Here is a 24809-nt window from a genome sequence, read left to right on the forward strand (position 1 = left end):
CTGAAGTCAGTGCAAATACCAACAGCTGATAATTTTTTTTTTACAACCAAAACCTTTTTATTTTCTGATTTTCTACTTTCTGGGTTATAATTTTTCTGTCTTTCTTTCTGTTTCTACATACCAGTAGCATGTGCAAAAACATCGATGAGTGCACAGTTTAAAACCAGTGCTATAGAAAATGTGTACAGGTCCAAATACTGCAGTTAGCCAGCGACATAAAAATCAGGAGACAAACCCATTAGGAAAGAAAAAGTAATTCTTTTGTAGCATGAAGAGAGGAGAAAATCAGCTGTGGGCAGCATTAAAAATGCATATTTAAACATAAAAGATCTGTTGATAGGTTCATATCAGCTGTAATTTAAACATATTGCCAGCTGCTCTTTAAAAGCCATCAACAGGGACAGACCAAGAAGTATGAAAATAAACTTTGGAAGGTGGTAAAACAGCCATAGTGTGGCTTTGTAAGTCTTCTTTTGGAACACTTTTTTATGATCACTTTTATCTGTAAGCAAGTTACAGATAAACTGAAGGAGATTCAGAGAAGAATGCTCAAACTGATGGACAAGGCAAAAGATTTTCAGGGCTAAATCAAGAAAGATTTACAGGGCAGTCACACAGCATCCCCTGTGATGTTCTAAGTGTTTGCCACTGTCAATACAGTGATTCCAAAGATGATGAATAGTTCTTTTGACCAGGATGGCTCACTGGAACCAGTAGGTGATGTCTACAGAAGAGAGGCAGAGCTCAAGTAATTGTCCTTGCACACGCAAGATTTCCTTTTCCCCTCCTTACAACACCTTATAGATCTGGATTCAATATGTTTTACATCAACAGCCAGAATAGCTGCTTTCCATTGGGCTGAAACTTGAACTTGATTCAAACCTCTTCCATGTGTCTCCAGAGTATGTAATTCCACTTATCATCCTTTCCATCATCACCTTCTGGGATTTCCACTATTGGAGAGTATTCCCAAACAGGCTGATTTCAAACACTAAGGGACAACATCTAGGTCATACCTCATTTTGACATTGTTCAGGCCCTGTATAAAAACATTGGTGATTTTGTTTTCTAGTCTGAGTCAAGAGCATTTGTTAGTATGACAGAAGAGCAGCATTTATGGAAGCATAGCCCTCTTACAGACTTTAATTACTATGGAAATGAAAATCCGGCAGCATATAGTATTAGACTAATCTGCATCAAGATACTCAGTTCTGATGGGTTGTAGATACACTCTGAAGCTACTACTGGAAACTCTCTGTAGAACGAGCCAATTTTGTTGGTGAATGCTCTCACCAGCCCAGGTGGGCTGTGTGATTTCTTTCTGTTCAGAAAGTTACTATCCCTTAAGTCATTTGAGGGTATGGAAAGCCAGAATTAATGTCTAATTATGTTTAGTTTAGCCAGAGCATGCAAAATTCTTATCTCATTTACCTACCCACATGTAGTTACTATTCCCATAAGAGACACTAAAGAGAAATTAGAGCTTTTTGCAAATACCAGCCTAGAGAGTTTCACTTTACAGAAGTGCTTCACAAAAACTCCTTTGTAACCACGATGGAAAAAACGAAGGATTTTTTTCAATCACATCACAGCTCACTGACTGTAAAAGTTTTTGTTTTGGTTTGTGATAGGGGTTTTTTTCTGCCCTTTCCCTGTCATTCGTCCCCCCCACCCCCCAGGCTTTCCAGCATTGGCTATTAAGGAGTTCTCACTTTTTATCACTTTATAAGGAAAAAAAACAGCTCAGTTTATCTTTTGCTTATTTTCTGGAGCCTGCAGGAAGCCTCTGCCATGCTAAAGAAAGTCATACATAATAAAGCAGCTTTAGCCCAGTAAGCCAGTCTTTCCCAATTCATCAGTCAAAGTGTTATGCAAGTGGCCCCCTAAATTGATAAATTCCCACAGTGCCTGTTGACCCAGCTGCCAAGTGCTCATGCAGCAGGTGTTGTTTTCATGACCACCCTGACAGTAATACAAACTGTTTAGCAGTTGCACTGACCTCTTAGCTATTAACATTGATACAGGCTTCACTAGGGACTAGTTTTCAAACATGACAGAATTTCTTAAGACTAGAGGTCATGAACAAGTATACCATATAAGAATAAATTTGATATGCTGCTGAGTTTAAATCTTAAAAGCCGTGAGTTTTTTCCACATTATTCCCATGTAGTAAATCTGGAGACAAGTAACGAGCTTTTGGCATCTCTCCCAGGACTAAAGGTAGACTTTTTAATTTTAGAAGCTGTACCTGAAGAGATGCTATATTCACTCTATGACAAGTAGTAAATTTAGTCCATGACAAGTAGTGAAACAAGTTTACTTGGCCTTTTCCCTTACAAAGGGAAAAAAAACCCCACAAAACTAATGCACAAATTTTGGTGACAATCATCCTTCTAACATCTAATATCTTGTATGCAGTTAGTTGAAGCATAACATTCTTTCCATGTATTTTGTACCACAAGCAGGATTTCTGTGTCCATCTCTCTTGTTCAGATTTGAACATCCAAGAGTTTTGTCTGTTGTGGTTTTTTTTTCACTTTTGGGAAAGTAGACTTTTGATAGTGTGTCAAAGGTGTGATGGAGGAATTGTTTTATGCTCGGTACCATTGTATTAATGCTGAGTCTGACCCTCCATTTGCAATGATTTGTGTATGTCTGAGTTACAGGCTAGCACATACAGCAACTAAATCACTCTCTGTGTTTAGTGGAACTGTGAAGAGATGCACTAAAGAAGGCATGAAATCCTAAGTGGTTCCAGGATGAGTTTCAATCTGTCCAAGCATGCTAGACTTTTATATGCCTCTAAACTCACAGTAGAGGCTATTTTCTTGTACCAGCTACAGTAATGCAGCAAAAAATATTTTACACAATCCACAGCCAAGAATTCCCAGCTCGCTGCACACGTCAGCAAAGGGACCCAGCGAGGGCCCCAGCCCCCAGTACAACTTTTCCTCCATGTTCCATACATTTAGGGTTGTTATACAGTTTCATGAAAGCATGTTTTAACAAGCAAGATATACTGTACTGTACTGTATATATGAACAGCTCTTTAAGATAACTAGAATCGTACAGGCCATATAAATAGTCATTATCAGCTACATTTTTGGCTGACTTTCTGCGGAGCACATAGTGCTTACTGTAAGAGTAATCAAGCTGTACCCTTTAGAGTTTTATAGATTGAGGGAGACAAGGAAAAAAATTCTCCCCAGCTCACAGTGTGGCTCCATCTATTCCTCTCCATTTTCCACGTCAAGAGACACAGTGAAGCACTAGTTATATAAACAAAATCATAGGCTTGTCTAAGTGCTGGAAAGATCAAGTCCCAACAGTCAGTTGCAAGCCTTATGTTATCTGTCTGTGATTCACTTCAGCTTATGCTGAGCCTAAAAATTTCCACCCCTTTAAAGCCTTAAGAATGCAAAGTGTAAGTATGGTGGGGCAGAGACTGTCTGTTGATGTGTGTTGGTACCCTAACAGCATTCAAATCCTGAGAAAGCAGTGTGGCTTTTCCCATAGCACACGTAAGGAAACCCAGTAATTCTTCTCACACACAAGAAGGCTTCTACTGCAGCTGCATTTGTACTCCTCATAAGGCACTCTGCCAACCAGAATTTTTTCCATCTTTGTTTCTACTCCACCCCACCATTAATAAATATTAGCCAAGGCTGATGAGTGCAAGTTATTGATTGATGGTAGAATAAAAAGGCAAGGTTATATTCACAAGTACCAGAAAACTTTAAACCATAAAAGTGAGCAGCTGGATACCACAAAAGTATGATTTTTACCCCCCAATTTAAATACAATTAACACCTACTCCCCCTCACCCCCATCTCCCAGCACTGTCATAGGTAAATACTTTACATCTGTGAATAAAAGAAATCATTATCTTCACAAATAAAATATCTCTGTGACCTCTCTATGAGGTCACTCTTGCTAAAGACATGCCACTGGAGCTCTTTACCAAGAGATGCTCCAGGAGCCTGAGGTAGTGTTTGCTGATAAACACAGTACTGTACTTCTGCTTGAGCAAGACAAAGAGGATTCCCATTTAAAGCAGCCTGAAAGAAATGGGCTTTAACAGAGACAGATGAAGAAAGAATGCTGCTCAGTGCTATAAAGGCATCACCTCACTTTCAGATTTACTTTGTTTTACCCCAAAGGTAGGAATTAAAAGACAGGTCTTTCTGCTTTAAAACTGAACCACTCTCCACTGAAAATCGTATTTTATAGAACTATTTCCAAGACAGCGTTGCCTGTGAACTTCTTTTATAATTTTTAAGTGTAGAAACATTCTGAAACATTACTTTTACCTTATCTAATATTACTTCGAATGGCCCCATTGTGCACAGAAATATCTTCTTTAAATTCTGCTAGAATCTGGGCTTCACTGATATTTCAAAAGCCATGAGTTCAACTAGTTCATTTTATTTTCTTTATCTTTGGTTGTGTTTTTTTTTCCCCTCAATATTTCTTCTGCTGTTGAAATAGGAGATAAATAAGGGTGCCCAAGTTCCTTCCTCTTTTTTTTCCTGTCACTGTTTTCTGCAGCAGCATCATATCCCTTCTTTCCCAGTCCAAAGATTATCCTTTTCTCCACATAGGAGTATCACTGTAGGGGTTTAATGTATGAGAGGGTAATCAGTGCAAAAGTTTTCATTCCAGCTATTTGTTTATATTTTGGAGTTTAATACAATGTGATTTTTCTATTCTCTCATACAATTTTGATTTGGTTTATTTGGATTCTGACTGGACACTTAGCCAATGTTTCTTTCAGCTCTCCACAAAACTATTAGAATCTTGGTCCTGCAAGTTTAAAAGTAATCCCCTTAGAACAGAGATTTCTCCCACTGATAATACCATAAAAGAGAATCAGACCTTCAATAAAACCCCAAAGTTTTTCTCTTTGACCCCGGCTTGTAACTATCTGCTTGGTTCATATATTTTTATTCAGGCCTTTGGTCCCTGAAGAATGCAAAAGAACAGCTCAGCCTGCACAGATACTGACATCCGAATGCTCGAGGCATTGTCGGAACGGGCACTGCACTCCCACAGGAAAATGCTGCTGTAATCAGGGCTGGGAAGGAGAGTTCTGCAGAACTGGTTTGTACACAGATTCATAGCAACAAGTGAAAAAATGTGACATGTCATCATTTACTTTTACTTATTTGCTGAGAGGAAATTTTTCTTTTATGTCATTGGCCATCAGTTCTGAGACACTGCAGAAATACTGATCTCATGACATGTAGGAGAACATAAGTCTTTAGATGCAGCCCTATGACAGATAATCTGAAAGCCGCAATGTACAAGAAAGCTGCAGAAAGTATGTAGACTTTCTCCCCTAGATCCCACACAGCACTTAACAGACATGTTCTAGGTTGGACCTCAAGCTACTATTATAATATAAATAAGAAAGATTACCTCATGAGGCACTGGTTTCCTCCTAGTGAAATGGAAAACCTCATGATTAAAATCAAGAAACCTGGTTTTATTTAGTGTATTACAAATTTCTGTAAATCTATATTAGAGCTTTGTTGTAATAGAAAACATTAAAGAGCAAAATGTCTGCACATAAGAAAGATATGTTACGGTTATCATAGTGCTGTGGCTCTACTCCAGAAGAAAATACTTACACAACTGAAGTTACTGATGGTTAGTTTTGCAAACACTGGCTACAACTTAAAACAGCATTTATATTTTGAGGGACTTAAACAAGCTGATTAACCTAGAACTCTGTAAGTAAACTGTGAGGCATCTGCTCAAGAGAGAGGGGGAAAGTTTGAAACGTAACTGATAAAAGCTGTTTGAAAAATACTCTGGCTCCTTTTTTGCTAAAGGAATTCAATGTTGTTCCAAGCATGAGTGATTCAAGAGCCAAAGGAGTGCATCTCTGTGGTCAGTTGTAGCCTGCTCTGCTAAGGACAGCACGTAGTGCAGAACTTTGCATGTACAATGTCATCTTTACCTGAGATGCAGTACTTGCTGCCTTGGAGGTCCTGAAATATCTCACTTACTTCAGGACATTTTTGGGATGAGGTAGACCTAGATGTGCTGCTTGTCTTGTTTTCAAGTGATAAGGTATTTAGATCCTAAAATCTTTGGAGATGGGTCTTCAATGCACACCAGAATCAGGCATGAACATTGGACACTTCAAAAAATCTGACTTTCAGTCTGTCCTGGGTGACAGCCTCTCAGACAGGCAAAATCACTTCCCCCTTCGAATATTCTAAACCTTTACAAAATAGAGTTTCAGAACACTATTTCCTTCTTTCCATTTTGTGCTTCTGTGCTGCATCATTAGAAGTTTAGCAGAGCTCTTGATGCGTGCATATTGTGTCTTTGTGTTTGTGATGCTCTAAACAAATCAGAACATCGCTGTTTTTTGTACCCACAGCAAAATGTGACCCAGCCTGTCGACATGGAGGTGTCTGCGTGCGGCCCAATAAATGCTTATGTAAAAAAGGCTATCTGGGCCCCCAGTGCGAACAAGTGGATAGAAACATCCGAAGAGTGACGAGGGCAGGTATTCTTGATCAGATCCTAGACATGACATCCTATTTGCTGGATCTAACCAGCTATATTGTATAGTTTCTGGGACTGTTTGGAAGCTACACTTTCAACGGGCATTTGTTTTGAATCCTGTCCTTTTCAAAAGACTGTGATCCTGCAACAAATACCGGTGATTTGATTTACTTCCTTAATTTAAGTGTAATATCCACCAATGTGCAGAGCGATTCTGTGTGTGTGTAAATATTCCCGTACGCCTCCGCAGACGTACCGCCCCCCAGTAGGTGCACACATACCCATGCAGGCACTATCACCAATATGGTTTTTATGGCTAGTGGAATTTTTTTATTTTATTTTTATTTTATTATTTTTTTTTTCATATTTATTTCTTCATGAGAAATAGTTTACAAAGTAATTCCACTGTAAACCACACTTTCAAAGTCCAAGGACTTGCGTGATGTCTTGACGGATTCCACCCCCGCCCCCCAAACTCTCGTGGCTGTACCTATCTGATTCCAGCAGCAAGAGCAGTTCGCAAGCACTGCTGGACTTAACGAATTCCAGTTGTAACGGTTTCTAAGGTGAACTGAACTACATCGTGAGACAATATTGCAGAGCTCCTTAATGCATTCCTATCTAGGCAATTCATTGTAAGACTGTAACCTTCACCTTCATCAATGTAACTCTATTACAGAATGTTGCGCATTGCTTTATCTAGCATAGATGCAAAAACCTGGTTATCGCAGCTTCATATCGAGATTGTTCCAAGTGTTTAATAATTAAATTATATTCGCATATTTCAAAACCAGTCATCCTAGAAGGTCTGCTTTTTATCCTGCATCTTATTTAACAGTGGGCACTGGGGTCATGTCACGTATTTATATTATTTTGGTTTTATAACATAGACGTCACCTAGGTGAGACAGCTTTGCCATGTCCTGTAAAATGCTAAAGTTACCTTTTTCACCAGCTTAATTGGAAAGACAGGGAAAGAGAGAGCAAACACACACACACACACTCTGTAGTGTGTTGTGGATCTGATCTAGAAATGTATCCTTGTGCCAACTTCTTTTCCTTTACGACGGATGAAAAAAGACAACCAACCAACCACCAACCAAACATAATAAAAATTCCAGCATATGTTAAAAGAGTTCAGAAAGTGATTTTCACCGTACCAGGACAGGCCAGATTATACAGGAGTAGACTGCTGCTGATTTGCCACTGACCGCAACGTCCCTGGACGAGAGCTCAGATGAGCAGGTGATGGCTGTGTAAGATGTCACTTGTACAAAACGTGTAACGATGCTCATCAGATCTAAATGTAAATGTTCCTTGAAGAGCTAACATAAACCTGAGTCTTTGTAAATGTATGAATAAATACGATGTACATGCTATAGTTAGGTTTCTAAAATATTAACAGTCTAATTAGATGCATCTCCACAACTGATGCCCTGTTATCTCCAGCTCTAGATTGTAACTGGCACTTCCTTGCTCACTACATACTGACCATCAGACTTCCTTTGCACTACCTGGCTTTGATAAAATCTTGCCCATGAAGAGAAAGCAGAGTAGCCTTGGTGTGTACATCCCACAGTTCTGAAAAGCAGCTGCTCACACATAACAATTTACAACACTTTAGACAGTAAGACCTAAAAGACTTTAGCCATGCTGCAGTATTCCAGTAGCAAAATTACCCCCGCCGGGGCAGCAACATGCAGTGGATTTCCTCTTACAGAAAGCTGTCAGTCTTCATTTAATAGGTATTAAATCTGAAAGTACAGCATGGCTGCTACTTGCATTGGTCTTCCTTACAGCTCAGAGGAACAGAAGATTACATTTGCCTTCCATATATGTTTGCCTGGGTTTTGAGTGACCTCACGCCAAATGGAAATTGGTTGAGAAATCTTGGTTAAGTGCTCAGCGAACAATGACCTGCATTAAAAAGTGCATGCATAATTTTGCACAATGTAGATTCAACTGACAGTCCATTGAAAGATGTCTTGGGATTAAATGAGCATGAAGACCAAATTGCCCTCTCACCCCAGAAAAGGGTGGTCCCTTATAGTCACATGAACACTTCATTGGCTCAGCAGTGTGACCAATCTTAAAATGAACCCTGCGGTAGCATCTGTAGGTTAATAGCAGCTCTTTGTCTCCGCTGCTTTCTGCCTTTAGTCTTTCCCCTGAATTCCATCACAAAAAGTTTCACAATTAAAAAAAATGTCCTGACAACCATTTCTGTAAATTGACCTTAGCATCTAATCTTTCCTTATTCAACGTGGGTGACAAAAACGTGAACTTCTCATGAATGAGCCAGCTGTCTAAATCTGTCAGATAGCACAGTTTTATTACGCTCTTCATAATCTGCAAGGCAAGAAAGTCACTGAAGTATTTTAGCAACATTTAAGTACCTGACAGAGAGAACATCTTTAATGCTTTCTTTCATGAAATACATTTAAAAATAACCCCAACCTTGACTCCACTGTGACATGTTATTTTCATCAACCAGCTGGGGAGATATGATAGTTCTTTTCTCATTGCTTATCTCCTGGAGACTTAAAAAATACCACATACGATACCTAACTTGAAGATTCCCTGTAATACATATGCCATAATCCTGTAGAGAAGGGATAACAATGATCTTAATAATAAAGGCAATTTAGTTTACTCATGAAATCAGAAAATAAAACTCCAGTAAAAGCTAGGAATTAAATCCAGGCTTCACTCAAATGAATGGCAAAAACCTCACACTGACTGTGCTGCACCCAGGAAATCGCTTTCCAAATGTAAGGGAAATACTTCATTTTATTTTTTTTCTTAATTCTGTTTGATTAATTCCCTCAGAACTTCAAAACTAAGAAGATTAGAGGGTGAGGGGAGACAGTTTGAGGGAAGTGTTTTGCTTTGTTTCTAAATCATCTTTTCTATCATGTGAAAGCAAGAATCTGCATTGAGCCCACATGGGTACCTAGGACGTCCCAGTGGAAAACAAGTATTCACATAAAAAAGACACACAAATCCTAGCTGCTTATTTATCAAAAGAAATTCTACTATTAAAAAGAGTGAGTAAACCCCAGGCCTAGCCACCCAAGATGCTAGTATAAAAAGGGCAACTGCAGTAATTGCCCTGAGAATTGGCATACAAAAAAAAAAAAAAAAAAAAGAAAAAGGTCTGTAGAAAGCCTGTTGCCAGTTAGGTCATTCTGCAGCCATTCTCACACAGCCTCCAAGAGTGTCCCAGAATAAAACTGAGCTTATAAATGAAACTAGATAAATGAGGCAATTAGATAAGGGCCTCCAGAAGGGATTTTGTGTGTGCATGTGTGTGTGTGTGTTCAAGTTGTCTCTGTCTCTCTCTCTCCCCTAATCTTTTATTCCATTCATTTCTTCCTTTATTCAGAGATGCTGCCTCTCCCTTCCCAACACATTGTACATTTCAAGCATTTTCTGAGGCTTTCTGCTGTTAAAAGAGAACAAACATACCTGTTGCAGGAAACATATTTCTAGTCGTGCTGTCTGCTAGTTTTCAAGTCTGGTTTTATTATTTGGGGACAGCAAACCTTCGTCGTCTTCTGATCACAAAGGCAACATATTATTGGAATATAAGGAGAAACATCTTGACTCCAACGATAAGTAGGTAGACAAAAAGATATTATGTAAAGTCAGTTCCAACTTGCTTCACTCCACTTCAAAAACTAGTAATCTCATTTCTCTATTAACTCAAACCCTCCCCTTCAAGGAAATAAATTCCTTCCATTAACAGTCAGGGACACAGATGCAAACCCTTTGTTCCTTTAAATCCTCACAGGTTATTCTGTTTGATGCAAACAATGTGTAAGTCAGGTATAAATAAGAGTCTAAATTCTATGTCACCCACATGAAACCCCTTTATCTCCATCTTTGACTGACTTCTTCACATTTTGACTTTGCAGCTCCTTCCTCTCTCAAACCACAGCAAATGTAACTCAGCCACAGATAGACTGAAATCATTTTGCAGAGGTGCAAAGTTCCCATAAAGTGAACAAAAACTATTCATACATGGAATTCTGCTTGCATCCATGAAATAGGTATTTAGAAGATTGGGGGGAGGGAGATGGGGAACAAACATGGAAAAAAACAACTCCAAGGACATCTTGCTCTGCTTTTTTTTCCTTAATTCTGTAAATCCTTTGAAAGATGTTAATGCATTTTAATTTACTGTCCATTACTTTAAATGTATGCCAGTTTAATTAGGAGTGATGTTATTTTGTTCTTCCATCCAACTTCAAAGGTGATCTTTCTCACAGGAGAAACAGAAGGGAGTCAGGAAGTAAATAAAAACTACTTTTCCCCATTTTGCAGTCCCAAATTGAGCAATTTTTTTTACATATATATATATATATATATATATATATAAAATTGCTCATTTTTTAATATATATATATATATTTCCAGGAGTATTTCAGGGCAAAATGTTACAGAAACATTGAAAAACTGTTTCTATACTGTTTTGCTAAAGTGCTAAAGGACTGTTTTGCTAAAATGCTAAAATTTCAGCAGCAGACTCAGTGCAGTGAGCCACGTGTACTCTTTAGGATGTAGGTGTGAAACAGCAGAAGCCACCTGAAACCTTAATACAAGATTACTTTAATCTTTGAGGGCCTGACTCAGAGTCCATTGATTTCAACTGGAATTCTCCTATTGGCTTCATTAGTTATAGGATTAAGTCCTTACAGGATATCCACTTAGCTGGCAGAAGGTCTTAGCTTCAGACATCAGTGCACACATGACCTCTCTGTGTCTGCATCTGCAGTCAGCAGACACACCAAGGTTTTCTGGAAGAAGAAAGCCATACTGAGCAGATCCTACTTAAGGACATGCAAAGCAGAGCCAGTCCTCCTGGGCTTCCTTCTATGTATGACCAAAAATTACACAAGGGCTCTATTAAACCTGCCAGTGTTTTCGATACTTCTTTTAAAATGCTGAGCAATTAGCTCTTTGGTTTTTTGGGTTTTTCTTTTTTCTTCTTTCACACAGAATCACAGAATGTTAGGCATTGGAAGGGACCTTTGGAGATCATCTAGGCAAACCCTGCAGGGTCACCCACAGCAGGCTGCACAGGATTGTGTCCAGGCAGGTTTGGAATCTCTCTAGAGAAGATTCCACAACCTCTCTGGGCACCCTGCTCCAGGGCTCCAGCACCCTCACAAGAAAGAAGTTTTTCCTCCTGTTTGAATGGAACCTCCTGGATTCCAGCACTGAAGAGTCTTAGCCTATCCTCTTGTCATCCATCCTATAGCTATTGATCAGCAGTGCAAAGATTCCCTCTCGGTCTGCTCTTCTCCAGGCTAAGCAGCCCCAGGCCTCAGCATTTTATGATGTGCCATTGGCCCATTTTATGAAGTAGCCATAGTAAGACAGGGCCCAAAGTCGCCTCCACAGATGCTACAAACATCCATGGTAGAGTTCCCTTAGCTGTTTTGAGTCCAGTATTACAAAGGCTGAATTCAGGAGTTAGGCACATTTTCATACCTTTCTTCCTGTAGGTAATAGGAATGGTGTAATATTTCAATCAAGACTGTATCCTAGTCCAGAAATGCTGTTGTCACCTCACTAGTAACAGTAAGACTGAAAATTATGAGACTCCTTGACTGAAAGGACAGGCCCAAGTGATTTTGGGGTGGGCCATGAGCAAAAGTTCAGCCGGTTGCCTTTGTACTCATTGATTTCAGTTGCAACACCGCACACTGAATTTATTGTGCTATAAAATGCACAACATCCAAACACTCTGAGCACAGCAATTCATTCTGCATAGATTTACACTGGGCAGCCTGACTGATCAGACAGTGTTAGAAAAGCCTTATCTAGGAAAAGAGTAACATGACTATTTTATAGCACCCTACAAGTGGTTCAACTGACACATCAAGGTTTTTCCTTCCATTCACTCATGAGTTATTAGTAATTATTAATTTGGTTGAGATATTAGCAAAGGATTATCATGTTGTGCCATAACCCAAAGAAACCTCCCTTCCAGAGGAAGTTTTTCTTCCCATGGCACTGTAGTTTGATTTGAAAGGCAAGTGACACACCTACTTAGCACAGCTCCCAGTGATCAAGAGATCATTCCAGTGATCATTTCATGCTATAGGAATTCACAAAAAATGTCTGTTATGGATATTTAAGTGTGTCTGCTATATTGTCTACTGTACACATAATGTCCTCCCTAATAAAAGATGTCAGAAATATTGCTAAGAATGTTCACAAACCACAAGCTGCATTACTGGAGAAGAGTTCTGTTTCTACTGATAAAACCCCACTTCCCATCTGTTACATGTGAGCAATTGGGTCCCATGTATCCTATGGTTAAGTTCCTTCTGCAGTCCATGAGATTTTCATAACTGTTTTCATTTTGCAATGAAAACAAAAGCAAAAAAAAAAAAATAAATGAAACATTGCTTAAGTTCCCAGGAAATTTCAGAAAGAAGGCACCAGATAGAGCCTGTGAAAATACACAGTGGCTGTGTTCATACTGTTCTTGGGTGGGAAGAGGCAGAAAGAGGTGGCTGTTTTAGAGGGTTTGTTTTTTGTTTTGTTTTGATGTAGGATGCATTTTGCTGTAGGACATAAAGGTGGCTTGCATCACAAGGCAGTAACAAACAAATCCCAGTTTTTTGAATGTTCCTAGGAAGAGCCAGTAAAAGGAAAACACTGCATGCAGAGTCAAAACTGGTGTGCAGAATGAACTTAATTCATATCAAGACATGCTGAGAGCAGAGACCATCTGGTATTAAGTCACCAGATGTATCTTGTAGTGATCTCCATTAATACCAGAAGCTGAAACCCTACCCTGTGAATTACCCAGAAATGCTATTAGCTGTCCCCTCCAAAATATACTGCAGAATTAAAACTTCAATTCCCTTTGGAGAACAATTAGATTGTAATGGGAACCAAGCAGAAAAGGAAAAGGAAATACCAAAATTCTGTCACTTGAGTACATTACTGTTGTGCTATTCCTCTGTTCAATTAGTTTTATTTTATAGTAGCTGTCAGGTACTGTATGTACATTTGAAATGTGGAAAAATAGTTTAGAAAATATCATTCAAACTATGATTAGGTATCTCCTATAAACTGTATTATACTACTAAGCATATACTGGCACCAATCTAGCAGAGCACTGGAGCACACAAGTAATTCTAAGCCCATGAGTCTCATTGAAGTCATGTGCTTAACATTATTAATACCATTAAGTGCTTTCTTGGTTTGAGACCTTACAAGTCTTTGCAGGTCTACCTCTGTAGACTACATATGCTACAGGTCTATTTCTGTTTAGGGAGACAGCAGAGCTGCCACTCACAGCAAGAGGATGCAGTTACTGCCAGCCATAAATTCCAGATAAGCTGAAATAATTGTGTCTTTGTGCCTCCACTTCCCATCTGACAATGAGTGAAATCGATCCTTGTAAAGCGCTTTGAGCTCTTCAAATGAAAAGTGCTATTAAAAAGTACAAATTATTATTATTATATTATTGAACACCATGTATGTATACACACTATTATGTAATATATAATATATGTATAATGCATATAAATTCTAACAAATGTATTTGTGTAATATCTGAGAAATGGAACAGTCGTATCTGGAAGCGATAAATGCATAGAGTTGGATTTATTGTTAAGCTGTGGATTTAATGTTTTGGGGTTTGTTTGGGGTTTTTTTTAGACAAAAGGATGTTTAAGTGTACAATTGCTTTTCCTAATTTAATATATTTATGTAAATGCATGCCTGAAGTTGTGGATAGATAGCTATTCTGTGTCCCTTAAGCTAATAAAATCTATTAAACTTTATCTTGCTATATAAGGTACACCTGCTGCTTTAAATTTTTTTGGGGGTGGGTGTTTTCAATGTTTTTGTTATGACTAAATGCATCATTTAAAATTCATTAAATTTTCCTTTTAATCAGCTCTTTGATCCTTGCAGTGAAAGCAAAAAGCCAGCCATTTATATATTCTTTGAAATGTACACTAGTTTTATGTATATAAATTCCAAGATGCTTTCATAAAATGTGATTGAACACTGCTATTATTTTTGGAATGGGAAGTATGGAATGGGGTTTCCTGTTTGCTTCTGGATAAATGAGAGTGAAAATTAAGACCTCCACGTTGAAAAGACACCGGTTTCGTTGCAAGCAAGACGTGAACGCACACGGCGCTTGCACAAGGGGCTTTCATGGACAGACTTCCCAAGTACAGGTATCTTGGGGAATTAGTTCAGTAACAATGGGAGAGACATTTCTCTGGCTGGTTTATTTAGTATCCTCAGAGAAGCATGTCATCACGTCAATGGTTGTTAATTTCAGATGGAGCACTTCCAAAGATTCAAATACGAGCCGTGAAAAATGGATGCAGGGTGGAATTCTTTCCATTTCTCCCCATCTTAAGTAACAGGTTCTGTTCCATTGAAATCAACACCTAAGCACGGATGTGGGAGTAGGGCCAACTCAATACTTCAACTCACTACATTTTTTTGATACAAAAGAACGTTTAATCACAACACTTCAATGCAAACTACGCATGCAGCTTACATCTATGAGAGGGCAAACCAGTTTGGACAGGGAGCACTGAAGGCCTTCTTCACACACAAAGTTTACCTTAGTGGTTTTGAATTGGTCTTACACGTTTAACTTACCTGAAGTGTTTAGCCTGTCCTGTGTTTGGTTTTTTAGACTAAAGAATGAAGCATTAGTGACACCACGATATCGATGCTATCTCTACCTTTCAGAGCTAAGCCAGAAGAGCCTTGAGATTTTCATGACATTGTTTTTCCACTTTTTGGCTAGTTACACCAGTAGTGATACGGGCTGCTGGCCAGGCAGGGAGCCACGGTCCAAGGAAAATTTGAACTTGGCCCAAACTTGAGGATATTTGAAAACTGTATTTTACTTCAGCTTTTCAGTGAATAAATGTAGCAGTTGCAGCACTGTCCTTTTCAATACTTTTTCTTAAAATTATTTCTCATTTGAAGAAGATCACAGAAGAAGAAAGCAGCCAAAAGACAGCAAGTAAAAAAGGATGAAGGAATCAATGAGGATTGCTTTGAGTTTTCAGTGGGACCTACATATGCAAGAATTCCATGAAGTTTGGTACATAATTACAACAAATACAGGGCAACATGGAGTTCTGGTGACATCATGAGTCACTGAGTTCGTTCTTGTAATTTATTAAGACATTATGAAAACCCACTGACATATTTATAAGTCTTGGAATTAACAGTTACCTGTCATTTCTTCTACAACACAGGAGACATGAATTTAACTTAAAGAATTATATATACTCAGCTGTGTACAGCAAGACTGCAATTCAAGCTAGAGCTTCTGATGGCATCCTAAACCCGAGGAGATAAATTCTGCTCTGCCTTTAGATGAATCAGGCTTGTGAGGTTTGTCCCTGTCACCACAACTTTCAAAAGTAATTCAAAGCCTAAAGGTACACTTCTGGAGCATTTCATTTTAGTAATATAGTTACTAATAAGATCTTTGCTTCACTATTTATTCACTATTCTAAAAATATATATTTCAAACCATCTTCTGCCCTTTTATTGTCTCTTCTTAACTCCCATGTCTAGCTCTGTTCTTTAAGTCTTATGTTCTTTGTTGTTTTCTTATAGGGATGCTGCTTCTCTATTCGATGGTACAAAATTGACTACTATATACACAAGTTTCATAGAGTCATAGAATCAATAAGGTTGGAAAAGACCTCAAAGATCATCAAGTCCAGCCTGTCACCCAAGACATCATGACTACTAGACCATGACACCAAGTGCCACGTCCAATCCCCTCTTGAACACTTCCAGGGATGGTGACTCCACCACCTCCCTGAGCAGCACATTCCAATGGCTAACAACTCTCTCAGGGAAGAACTTTCTCCTCACTTCAAGTCTGAACTTCCCCTGGCACAGCTTGAGACTGTGTCCTCTAGTTCTGGTGCTGGTTGCCTGATTTCTAACAAGATTGTTTATGGTACAAGGGATTGTTTTGCTTTGCTTTACTTGAACAAAAACACCAAGCATGGGATCAGCCACTGTTTTACCTCTAAATAAAAATACACCACAGGTAAGTAGGGTAGAAGCTTTAAAATTCCAAAGAATCATTTTGGTCTGTGTGGTTGCATTTATTTATTTTGGGGGAAGGGTTGGTTTGAGTCATATTTGATGACATGTCTAGAGATGACATACATCTCTGGCACAACTGAGCAAAGTGGGACACAGCTTTGGGTTTGAAAAACCTAACTCTACAGTGGGCTTCTTGTTTGCTTGATTTGGGGTAGTTTCTGGGTTTTATTAAAGGTGGGGGCTTTTGGAGGTTTTTTGTTTTTCAAAGCTAGGACTACTGCATTTGGGGCCAAAACAGTTGACTGAATGGTTCTTATACTGGTTCAATATTCAGTATTAAAAATCCATCATTTATTACTCAGGCTATTGTGAGTATCACAGCTGCCTTCAACTGTGGCTTATCTTGCTTCAGTTCAAGTTCACTGGTATCAGTGTTGTCAGGAGGTGGATCAGGTTATATTAAGTAATCACTACTTCTTACTCATTTTCTTACACTCAGAAATGGCTGTCATATCATTCCACAATGAAACCAGGGTCATCATATTAGCAGACTTTGCTGCAGTTACACAGCTCTACATGTTTCACCATTAGCTATGCACAGTTGATTACTCAGAGGTGAAGTGTAGGGAATGCAGCAGTTGTATGCCAGTCCTCCATTAGCTCAACTGTTCTCCCTTCATTGTTAGAAAATTGAAAATCAGTGAGATATATGCAAGCTATTTCTACTTTAGGGAAAGGGAACATACACATGAACTGAAGGGCTGCATTTGCTCCAGATTTATAAAGAAGAGATCTGAACTCTATGAACTCTCAAGCATTGGAGTTAGTGCTTTCCTGGTTCAGAAGAATAGAACAGGTGCAGATCTAGCTTTCAGGTCTTTAAATTACACCAGCCCAAATAAATTACAGCTATGGAGTGTGTATAGCAATTCCAAGCAAACATTAGACATGCAATGCCCATGGTGCAGATAAAGTGCTTATGAACAAGGTGGACGCAACATCTGTACTGGCACGGAACGCCTGTTCTAAAGTAATAGCTGCAAAATTCCCTCTATAAAGCATAAGACTGTTAGTACAGCTGCAGCTTTTAATAGCTATTGAATTTCTTGATCAGGGAGGCAGATCCAGAGCAAGGGAAATGGACAAGTGAAACTATAAACTGCTATTTTACACCTATGAATGTAATATCAAATAAATGTGGTCGCTCCCACTTCTATTTTTTTTAGAAATTCATCCCTAGAGAGCCTTGTGCTATATCTTACCCAGCAAGCCATCAGAAGGCACTTATGTCAGCCTGGCCCTGAGGTTTCCAAGCTGTATAATCTGTGCTCTAACGTATACCTGTTACTTATTATATCTGAACCAGAAACCTGCAGCTACGTACACATGCGTAATACCTCATGCATCATTTGCACACTTAACTCAAAGCTCTTGGGTTCTAAATCAATGCAAACAAGGAATTAAAAGGCACACAATAAATGAAAGTGGGTTTAAGGTGGGTGTGCAAGAGAAAAATCATACAGAAGTGACTGAGTTGCAGACAGACTTGAATACAGGCAACAGGATGCAGCCAGTAAACTCATTACCATGTCACATTACTAAAACTACTCCAAAGAAAACAGTCCAATGACATTTCATGGGGTTTCTTATTTAAATACCTCAACAGTAAGGTGAGTTTGTGCCCAAGACACCCCCTGGGCTTTACTAGAATCATATTTACTTCACATTTTTAATTACAGCCTCTTGTTCCTGATGGAACTTCCATGGAATGCCCAGATTTTCAGAATGCTGTTAAATGGTCATTTTAATATTTACAAGCTTACTATTTTCTTGCAGAGTCTTCTCTTTTTAGCCACAAAATAAAATACAACCCGTAACACTCAGGTAGCAGTGACTGCTAAGACTGCAGATTTACCTGATACAGAACTCACCAGAAATTACCCAAGATGGAGCACTCTTAATATCTTACTTTTAAGGTCCGTTGTACTGGTTTTGTTTAGGACCACTTTTCTTGCAGGATGATAGCAGGTTTCAAGCTGCTTGCTGTTGGCATCTGCCCCAAACGTGTCCTTTCTGTGTCCCAAGCAACAATCCCATTTAACCAATTTGGGTACTACTGAAATTTCCTGGCATCATTATGTACCTTTTAATCTGGCTAGAAATGTTTCTGGCTGGCACACATCCTCAGAAGTACCCAAGCAATATGGAGATAGATATCTATCTCCAAAAGCAATTCAGGGTAAGACATACAACTGCCAAAGTTTGCTTGAGACCTTGGAGAATCCTGTAAAGTTAGTCATAGTCAGCAGCTCAATTAACTTCATGGGTGGTGGTGCCAGTGTAATGATAAGAACACTACTACAATTCAGAAAGAGGTGGATCTCATTCTTCTGGTTACTGCCCAAAAAATTCACTTTGACTGCAGTGTTTCTGGTTCAATCCAAGCTATTATGAAGCCAGAAATTATAAAAATCAGCGGGTCAAAAGAAGAGAGACAAGAATGGAGTCAGAATCTCCTGGCCTAGAAAGCTTTGTTGAAAGGGGAAAGGCCCACTAAATTAGTTCTGCCTAACAGCTTAGTGATACACACTCCAGGAACCAGGACCTAATGCCTCAGTTCTTCCTCCTTCCAGTCAAATGCCCTTTTTTGCCTCCATGCTTTGCTTTTCCACCTCACCCATTTCCAACAGGCAGCACTGAGAGTGGCTCTTTCTGCACTTCTTCACTTACCCTTCACTGGGGCAAAGCATATCTGAAATCTCCAAGAAGTTTTGCCAAAGAATTTAGGGACAAGATCCAAAGTGTTTCTAGAGGATAATCAGGGAATTTTTAATTATTACTATTCTACAAATGCCAAAAGCATGTACACCAGTATACATATATGTGTGTGTGTGCATATGAACTGACCTCTGTGTGTGTGTGTATAACATTGGCACATATTTGTGAGGAAACAGAAAAAGCATAAAGCCATCACATGAGCTGCTAAGAAAACAGCCCCAACATAAAAATTACCACCTGACAGCCAGAAGTCTGAAGTTTTTTCAAAATCCACCTGCCAAAAAAGATCACAGAGTAACTCCAGATCTGTTGCTGTCCATGTCTGCCTGTGATTTCAGTGGTGCCAGCACACCAACACACTGAGAGATTAAAATCTGATGAAATTTAGCAGAGTCTTTAGGAAGGCAAGTTCAGACAGCAATAGGCTTCAGTGTAGCATGTGACTATCATTGGGAGTTTTGAGTTCCAGCTCCCTGACAAATGAATACCCCTACAAAAGGCTCAACATGAAAGATTGCCCCACTTATGGTGCTGAGACATTCAGAAACCCACAAGATTAATTAAATGCTTTCATACAGGTAAGGGAAAGTGCTGGTAAGAGAAAGTGCTGAAGTGGTTTCTATCACATGAAAAGAAATTAAAGTGAATATGTCTTTGCTGAAGTTTTTAGTGACTACTGAGTTGCAGATATCTGGGAGATAGACTTAATTCACCATGAGTATGAGCAGCAGTCAAGTAGGAAGTCTAAAGAAGCAAAAGAAAAAACACTCCAGGTAAGCCTGTGAAGCTCTTCTGTAGCCATTTGTAAGTGGTCTGCTAAAGCATTTACTGACACCTCACTGAGAAATCCAAGCTAAGTGCTGCAGTCACTATTAACTGCAGTACAGACATGGCCAAAGGCTTATCTTTGGTATCATTAGGGTAAACCTTCCACTTATCAGAGATTAATTAACAATTAGAATAGAATAGAATTTAGAATAGAATAGACCAGGTTGGAAGAGACCTTCAAGATCATCGAGTCCAACCCATCAACCAATCCAACCCACCTAAACAACTAAACCATGGCACCAAGCACCCCATCAAGTCTCCTCCTGAACACCTCCAATGATGGTGACTCCACCACCTCCCCAGGCAGCCCATTCCAATGGGCAATCACTCTCTCTGTCTAGAACTTCTTCCTAACATCCAGCCTAAACCTCCCCTGGTGCAGCCTGAGACTGTGTCCTCTTGTTCTGGTACTGGCTGCCTGGGAGAAGAGACCAACATCCGCCTGTCTACAACCTCCCTTCAGGTAGTTGTAGAGATCAATAAGGTCTCCTCTGAGCCTCCTCTTCTCCAGGCTAAGCAACCCCAGCTCCCTCAGCCTCTCCCCATAGGGCTTGTGTTCCAAACTCCTCCCCAACTTCTATTATTATTCTCAACCCTTTTATAAAGGGGAACCCAATGCAAATCAGATTCTTCCCTCTGCCTGTTTTGAAAACTAGCTACTCAGAAAGAACTTTCTATCAATTATCTGTAATGGGACTATTACCACATTTCCCCCATTAAGTTTCTCCTCAGAAACAGAAAAAGCTGCTAAAATTTGCACAGCAACTAGAAGAGACAAAACATTTCCAACAAACAAATATTCACTGGACTGCAAACACTCAGATTAACGTGACCAGGGTAGGAATTAGCACCCTGTAAGATGACACTTCAATGTGTGAAAATGCTGAACATAAATACCCTGCCTTTTTCACATGTAACATTTTTTCACTGATTTCAATTAAACATCAAATTCTCTTGCATATTCTGCCTCAAGGACTATCCTGGGTTTTTTTCCTCCTATTATAAAATAACTGCTACCTCCCATTTCAACCACACAGCTAGGTTAGCTATTATTACTTACCTCCTGCTTTTTAATGTGGTCATAAAAGCATGAGGTTTGGCCTTCCTTCTGTTGATCCACGATGACCAAGTATTTAAACTATTATTTTGGCTACAGCACAATTGCACAGACAGCATGTGCACTGCTTAGCATGAAAGAAAGAAGGCATCAGCAGGCCCATTTCCTGCTGCTGGCAAGTGAAAAGAAATACGAAGTTTAATCCCCAAAATCAAAGCATTTACTGAACTTTATCAGATGTGCACACTTATGTATACAAATTTAATTAACTCTTAAGTTTTTGGATGCATGAATATACTTATTTGTATTATTGAACATCTTTCAGCACCAGCTATATGTGTATAGAACAAGCATTTATTAAAATCCACCAAAGGGATGGCTGACTTGAATACAGAGAGATCAACATACTACAAATACACCTCCAAAGATTAGTCACATCTGTCCAAAAATTCAACAGATCAACAGGAATGGAAATCTCTGGGAGTTGCTGTCTAGTTCTGGTGTGTCCAGTGTCCCCATCATAAGAAGGACACAAAGCTGTTGGAGCAAGTCCAAGAGGAGGCCACAAAGATCATCCAAGGACTGAAACACCTCTGCTATGAGGGTAGGCTGAGGATGCTCAGGTTGTTCAGCCTACAGAAGAGAAAATTCTGGGGGAACCTTATAACTACCTTCCAATTCCTGAAGCAAACCTATAGGAAGGCTGCAGAGGGACTTTTCATATGGCTGTCTGGCAACAGAACAAGGGGAAATGGTTTTAAGCTGAGGGAGAGCAGGGTTAGACTAGATCTTAAGAAGTTCTTCAGCACGAGGGTGGTGAAAGTCTGGAATAGTTTGCCCAGGGAGACTGGAGATGCCTCCTGGGGGTGTTCAAGGCCAGGTTGCATAAGGCCTTGAGCAACTAAGTCTAGTTGAGAAATGCTCATCCATGCCCATGGCAGAGAGGTTGGACTAGATGATCTCTGGGGTCCCTTCCAACCGAGACTATTCTATGATTCTATGAAACTGAAAAATTGCATGATGCTACCTACAACACCCATTCTTAAGATCAAGTGGTTATTACATGCCAGATATGAAATGAAGTAGCATGTTCCAAAATATGATGGGGTTTCCATCACTAAAAAAAAGGAGGATCAAATGAGTCTTTTCAGTTTGCTTCTGTCAAGGACTGACCATAAGAATTTCCAAGCAATACGCAGGGGAATAGTTGAATAACAGGAATGGAATAAAACTCTGAGAAAAAGAATTAGAACCTGATTTGCAAAATTATTTTCACATATATATCATTTTCAGAATCATATCTTGACAAGAAAAAGCTTCTTTACACTCATGGTTTCCTAGTGCCATATGATAATCTCTCCAGCGTTCAAGATACAAGATGTAACTTTAAAAGATAAACAGCACAAAATGGGTTTACATTTTTGCAGGCACATGGGTCACTTACAGTAATTTTTTCTGCCTATCTTTTGATTAGTACATATCCAAATTCCTCAGCAGCCCAGACATGAATGTGAATAGATAAGCTAAAATCTGAGAATTTCAGGAGTGGTGAAATGCATGCTTTCACCTCACCCCCTTTTAGAAGTGTCAAATGCTTCCTGACACGCTTAGGTCCGTGGAAATGGAACATATTTTCTCATTACATTAATTAATGGGGCTGCTTGGGTGGTATAATTCAGTATAAATTTCCTTTAGTATTCTGTCATACCTAAAAAGGATCTTATTTTTGTGATGTCTTTAAATTTTTATGACTTCTACTCTGTTTAGTCTGTGTGTAATCCTTCTTTTGAAACCTAATGTCCTAGAAAATCTGCAGGTTTTTCTCCAAACTGGCACACTCTCCAGTTTATAGTCTTTTTAATTTTTTTTTTTTTATCTTTGCCTTCTTAGAGTTCCATGTTGAGTCCTTAAGGTGTAGTTCACAGCTCAGGGAATTTATGATGACATCGTCAATGTAAACTAAAGCACTGCCATATATTAAACCTGACAAGACGCTGTTCATTAATCTCTGAAATGTGGCCAGGTGTGATGTAATGAAGAGAGGCTTCCAACTCAAGAGAAGCCTAACACGACTCCTAGCTCTGCTTGATGGTGGCTTCCTTTACCTCATCTGGGAGAAGGGCTGCCTGGGTGGGGACTCGCACTGGAAGCGTCACTTCAGAAGAATGTGGTTTGGGGAAAATGAGACAGGGTAATCCCTTGCCATGCCAATGCTTCTCAAACAGCTCAGCTTCTGCTTTCCTTTCATTTCCAGGTTAGAACACTAACTTGGTCATGCTGTTGTGAACCACAGCTTCCCAAGGAAATAGTTTGATGGGCTGGAGGTACATTTTTCTGTATGAAAAAGAGGAGCATTTGAAGTACTGAAGCCTCAACCAGTGGAGAAAAAGCACCAGCAGGCTCAGAAGACAGTAAAGCTGGTGCTGCAATTTACACAAGCACAAGGTCTTGATCAAAACAAGGCTTTAATTTGCTTTTGACAGTTTTAGTCTCTCTTTTTTCTTGATGAGTAGTTGTACTGCTTTGTCACAAAATAAGGGCAAATCAGATACAAGGAAAAGCTCAACATTTCCACGTCATAAATTTAAACCTCACAATAAATTGATAAACGTTATTACCTAGTTTTATTTAACAGTGTATGTGGAACATGAACCTCAAACTCCTGAGCTGAGAAGGAAACAGACTTGTTTTTCCAAATATGGAAATAAAAAGGTGGAAATAGGTATTTATAAACTCCACGATTTAACAGTTTGTGTCCATGCAACATTGAGGTCCATGTCCTGAAAGAAGTTATAGCATTAAATAGCTTTGCTCTCTGCAAATCATAACCAAGCCAGCTATTGCAACAGCACAGAATTGGTTGATTTTCACAGATTACTTGATTTCACTAGTTTTATCCAGCTTTTGAGTATGGACATAGCTCCTACACTACCTCCACCCCAGGAAGAAAGGATAGTTCCTCTCAGAAAAATAGGGTTCGGGTAACTTTTGAACTATCTCCTGAAATTACTAGGAAAGAATGTAGAGCAAGACTGGTCTTGCATTATCTTCTGACCATGCAGGAGACTCCTCTTTGTAACTACTTTTGTTGTTGTTGTTATTGCTGTTATTACTATTTTAAAATCTCTCCTATTTATTCCAAAGGAGAGTACTGCCAAAGCATCCTGAGCTCCTCATCTAAAGAATCAGGGAATAGTCAGGGTTGGAAGGGACCTCAAGGATCATCTAGTTCCAAGCCCCCTGCCATAGGCAGGGACACCTCACACTAGATCAAGTTGCTCAGAGCCCTGTTCAGCCTCATCTTAAAAACCTCCAGGGATGGGGCTTCTACCACCTCCCTGGGCAAAGTGAAAAAAACAGCATACAACAGCAAAAAGACAACAGAAGTGGAAGCTGACAAACTGTTCTCCTTCAAATTTTAACTTGAATTCTAACAAAAATATAACAGAAGTCTATGAAGTTCATGTTAATTGTATACAAGGCTTGCTTTTCTATTGTTCATACATGTTCATATCTATTAGAAGGGATTTAGTACAATTCCATTTCACAGTGAATGA

At 39.2% G+C, this 24809-nt stretch overlaps 1 protein-coding gene across 1 annotated transcript in view; it reads left to right on the plus strand.

Moving 5' to 3' along the window:
- Window positions 1–6823, plus strand: part of HHIP (hedgehog interacting protein) — a 67656-nt gene extending 60833 nt beyond the window's left edge. Inside the window, exons 12-13 of the mRNA XM_009896738.2 lie at window positions 4952–5100; window positions 6392–6823. Of these exons, the coding sequence (XP_009895040.2) occupies window positions 4952–5100; window positions 6392–6585 (343 nt within the window). The 3' untranslated portion in view covers window positions 6586–6823. The remainder of the gene's footprint in view (window positions 1–4951; window positions 5101–6391) is intronic.
- The last annotated feature ends 17986 nt before the right edge of the window (window positions 6824–24809 follow it).

The sequence above is a fragment of the Dryobates pubescens genome, chromosome 24 (assembly GCF_014839835.1).
Source record: "Dryobates pubescens isolate bDryPub1 chromosome 24, bDryPub1.pri, whole genome shotgun sequence".
Taxonomy (NCBI): domain Eukaryota; kingdom Metazoa; phylum Chordata; class Aves; order Piciformes; family Picidae; genus Dryobates; species Dryobates pubescens.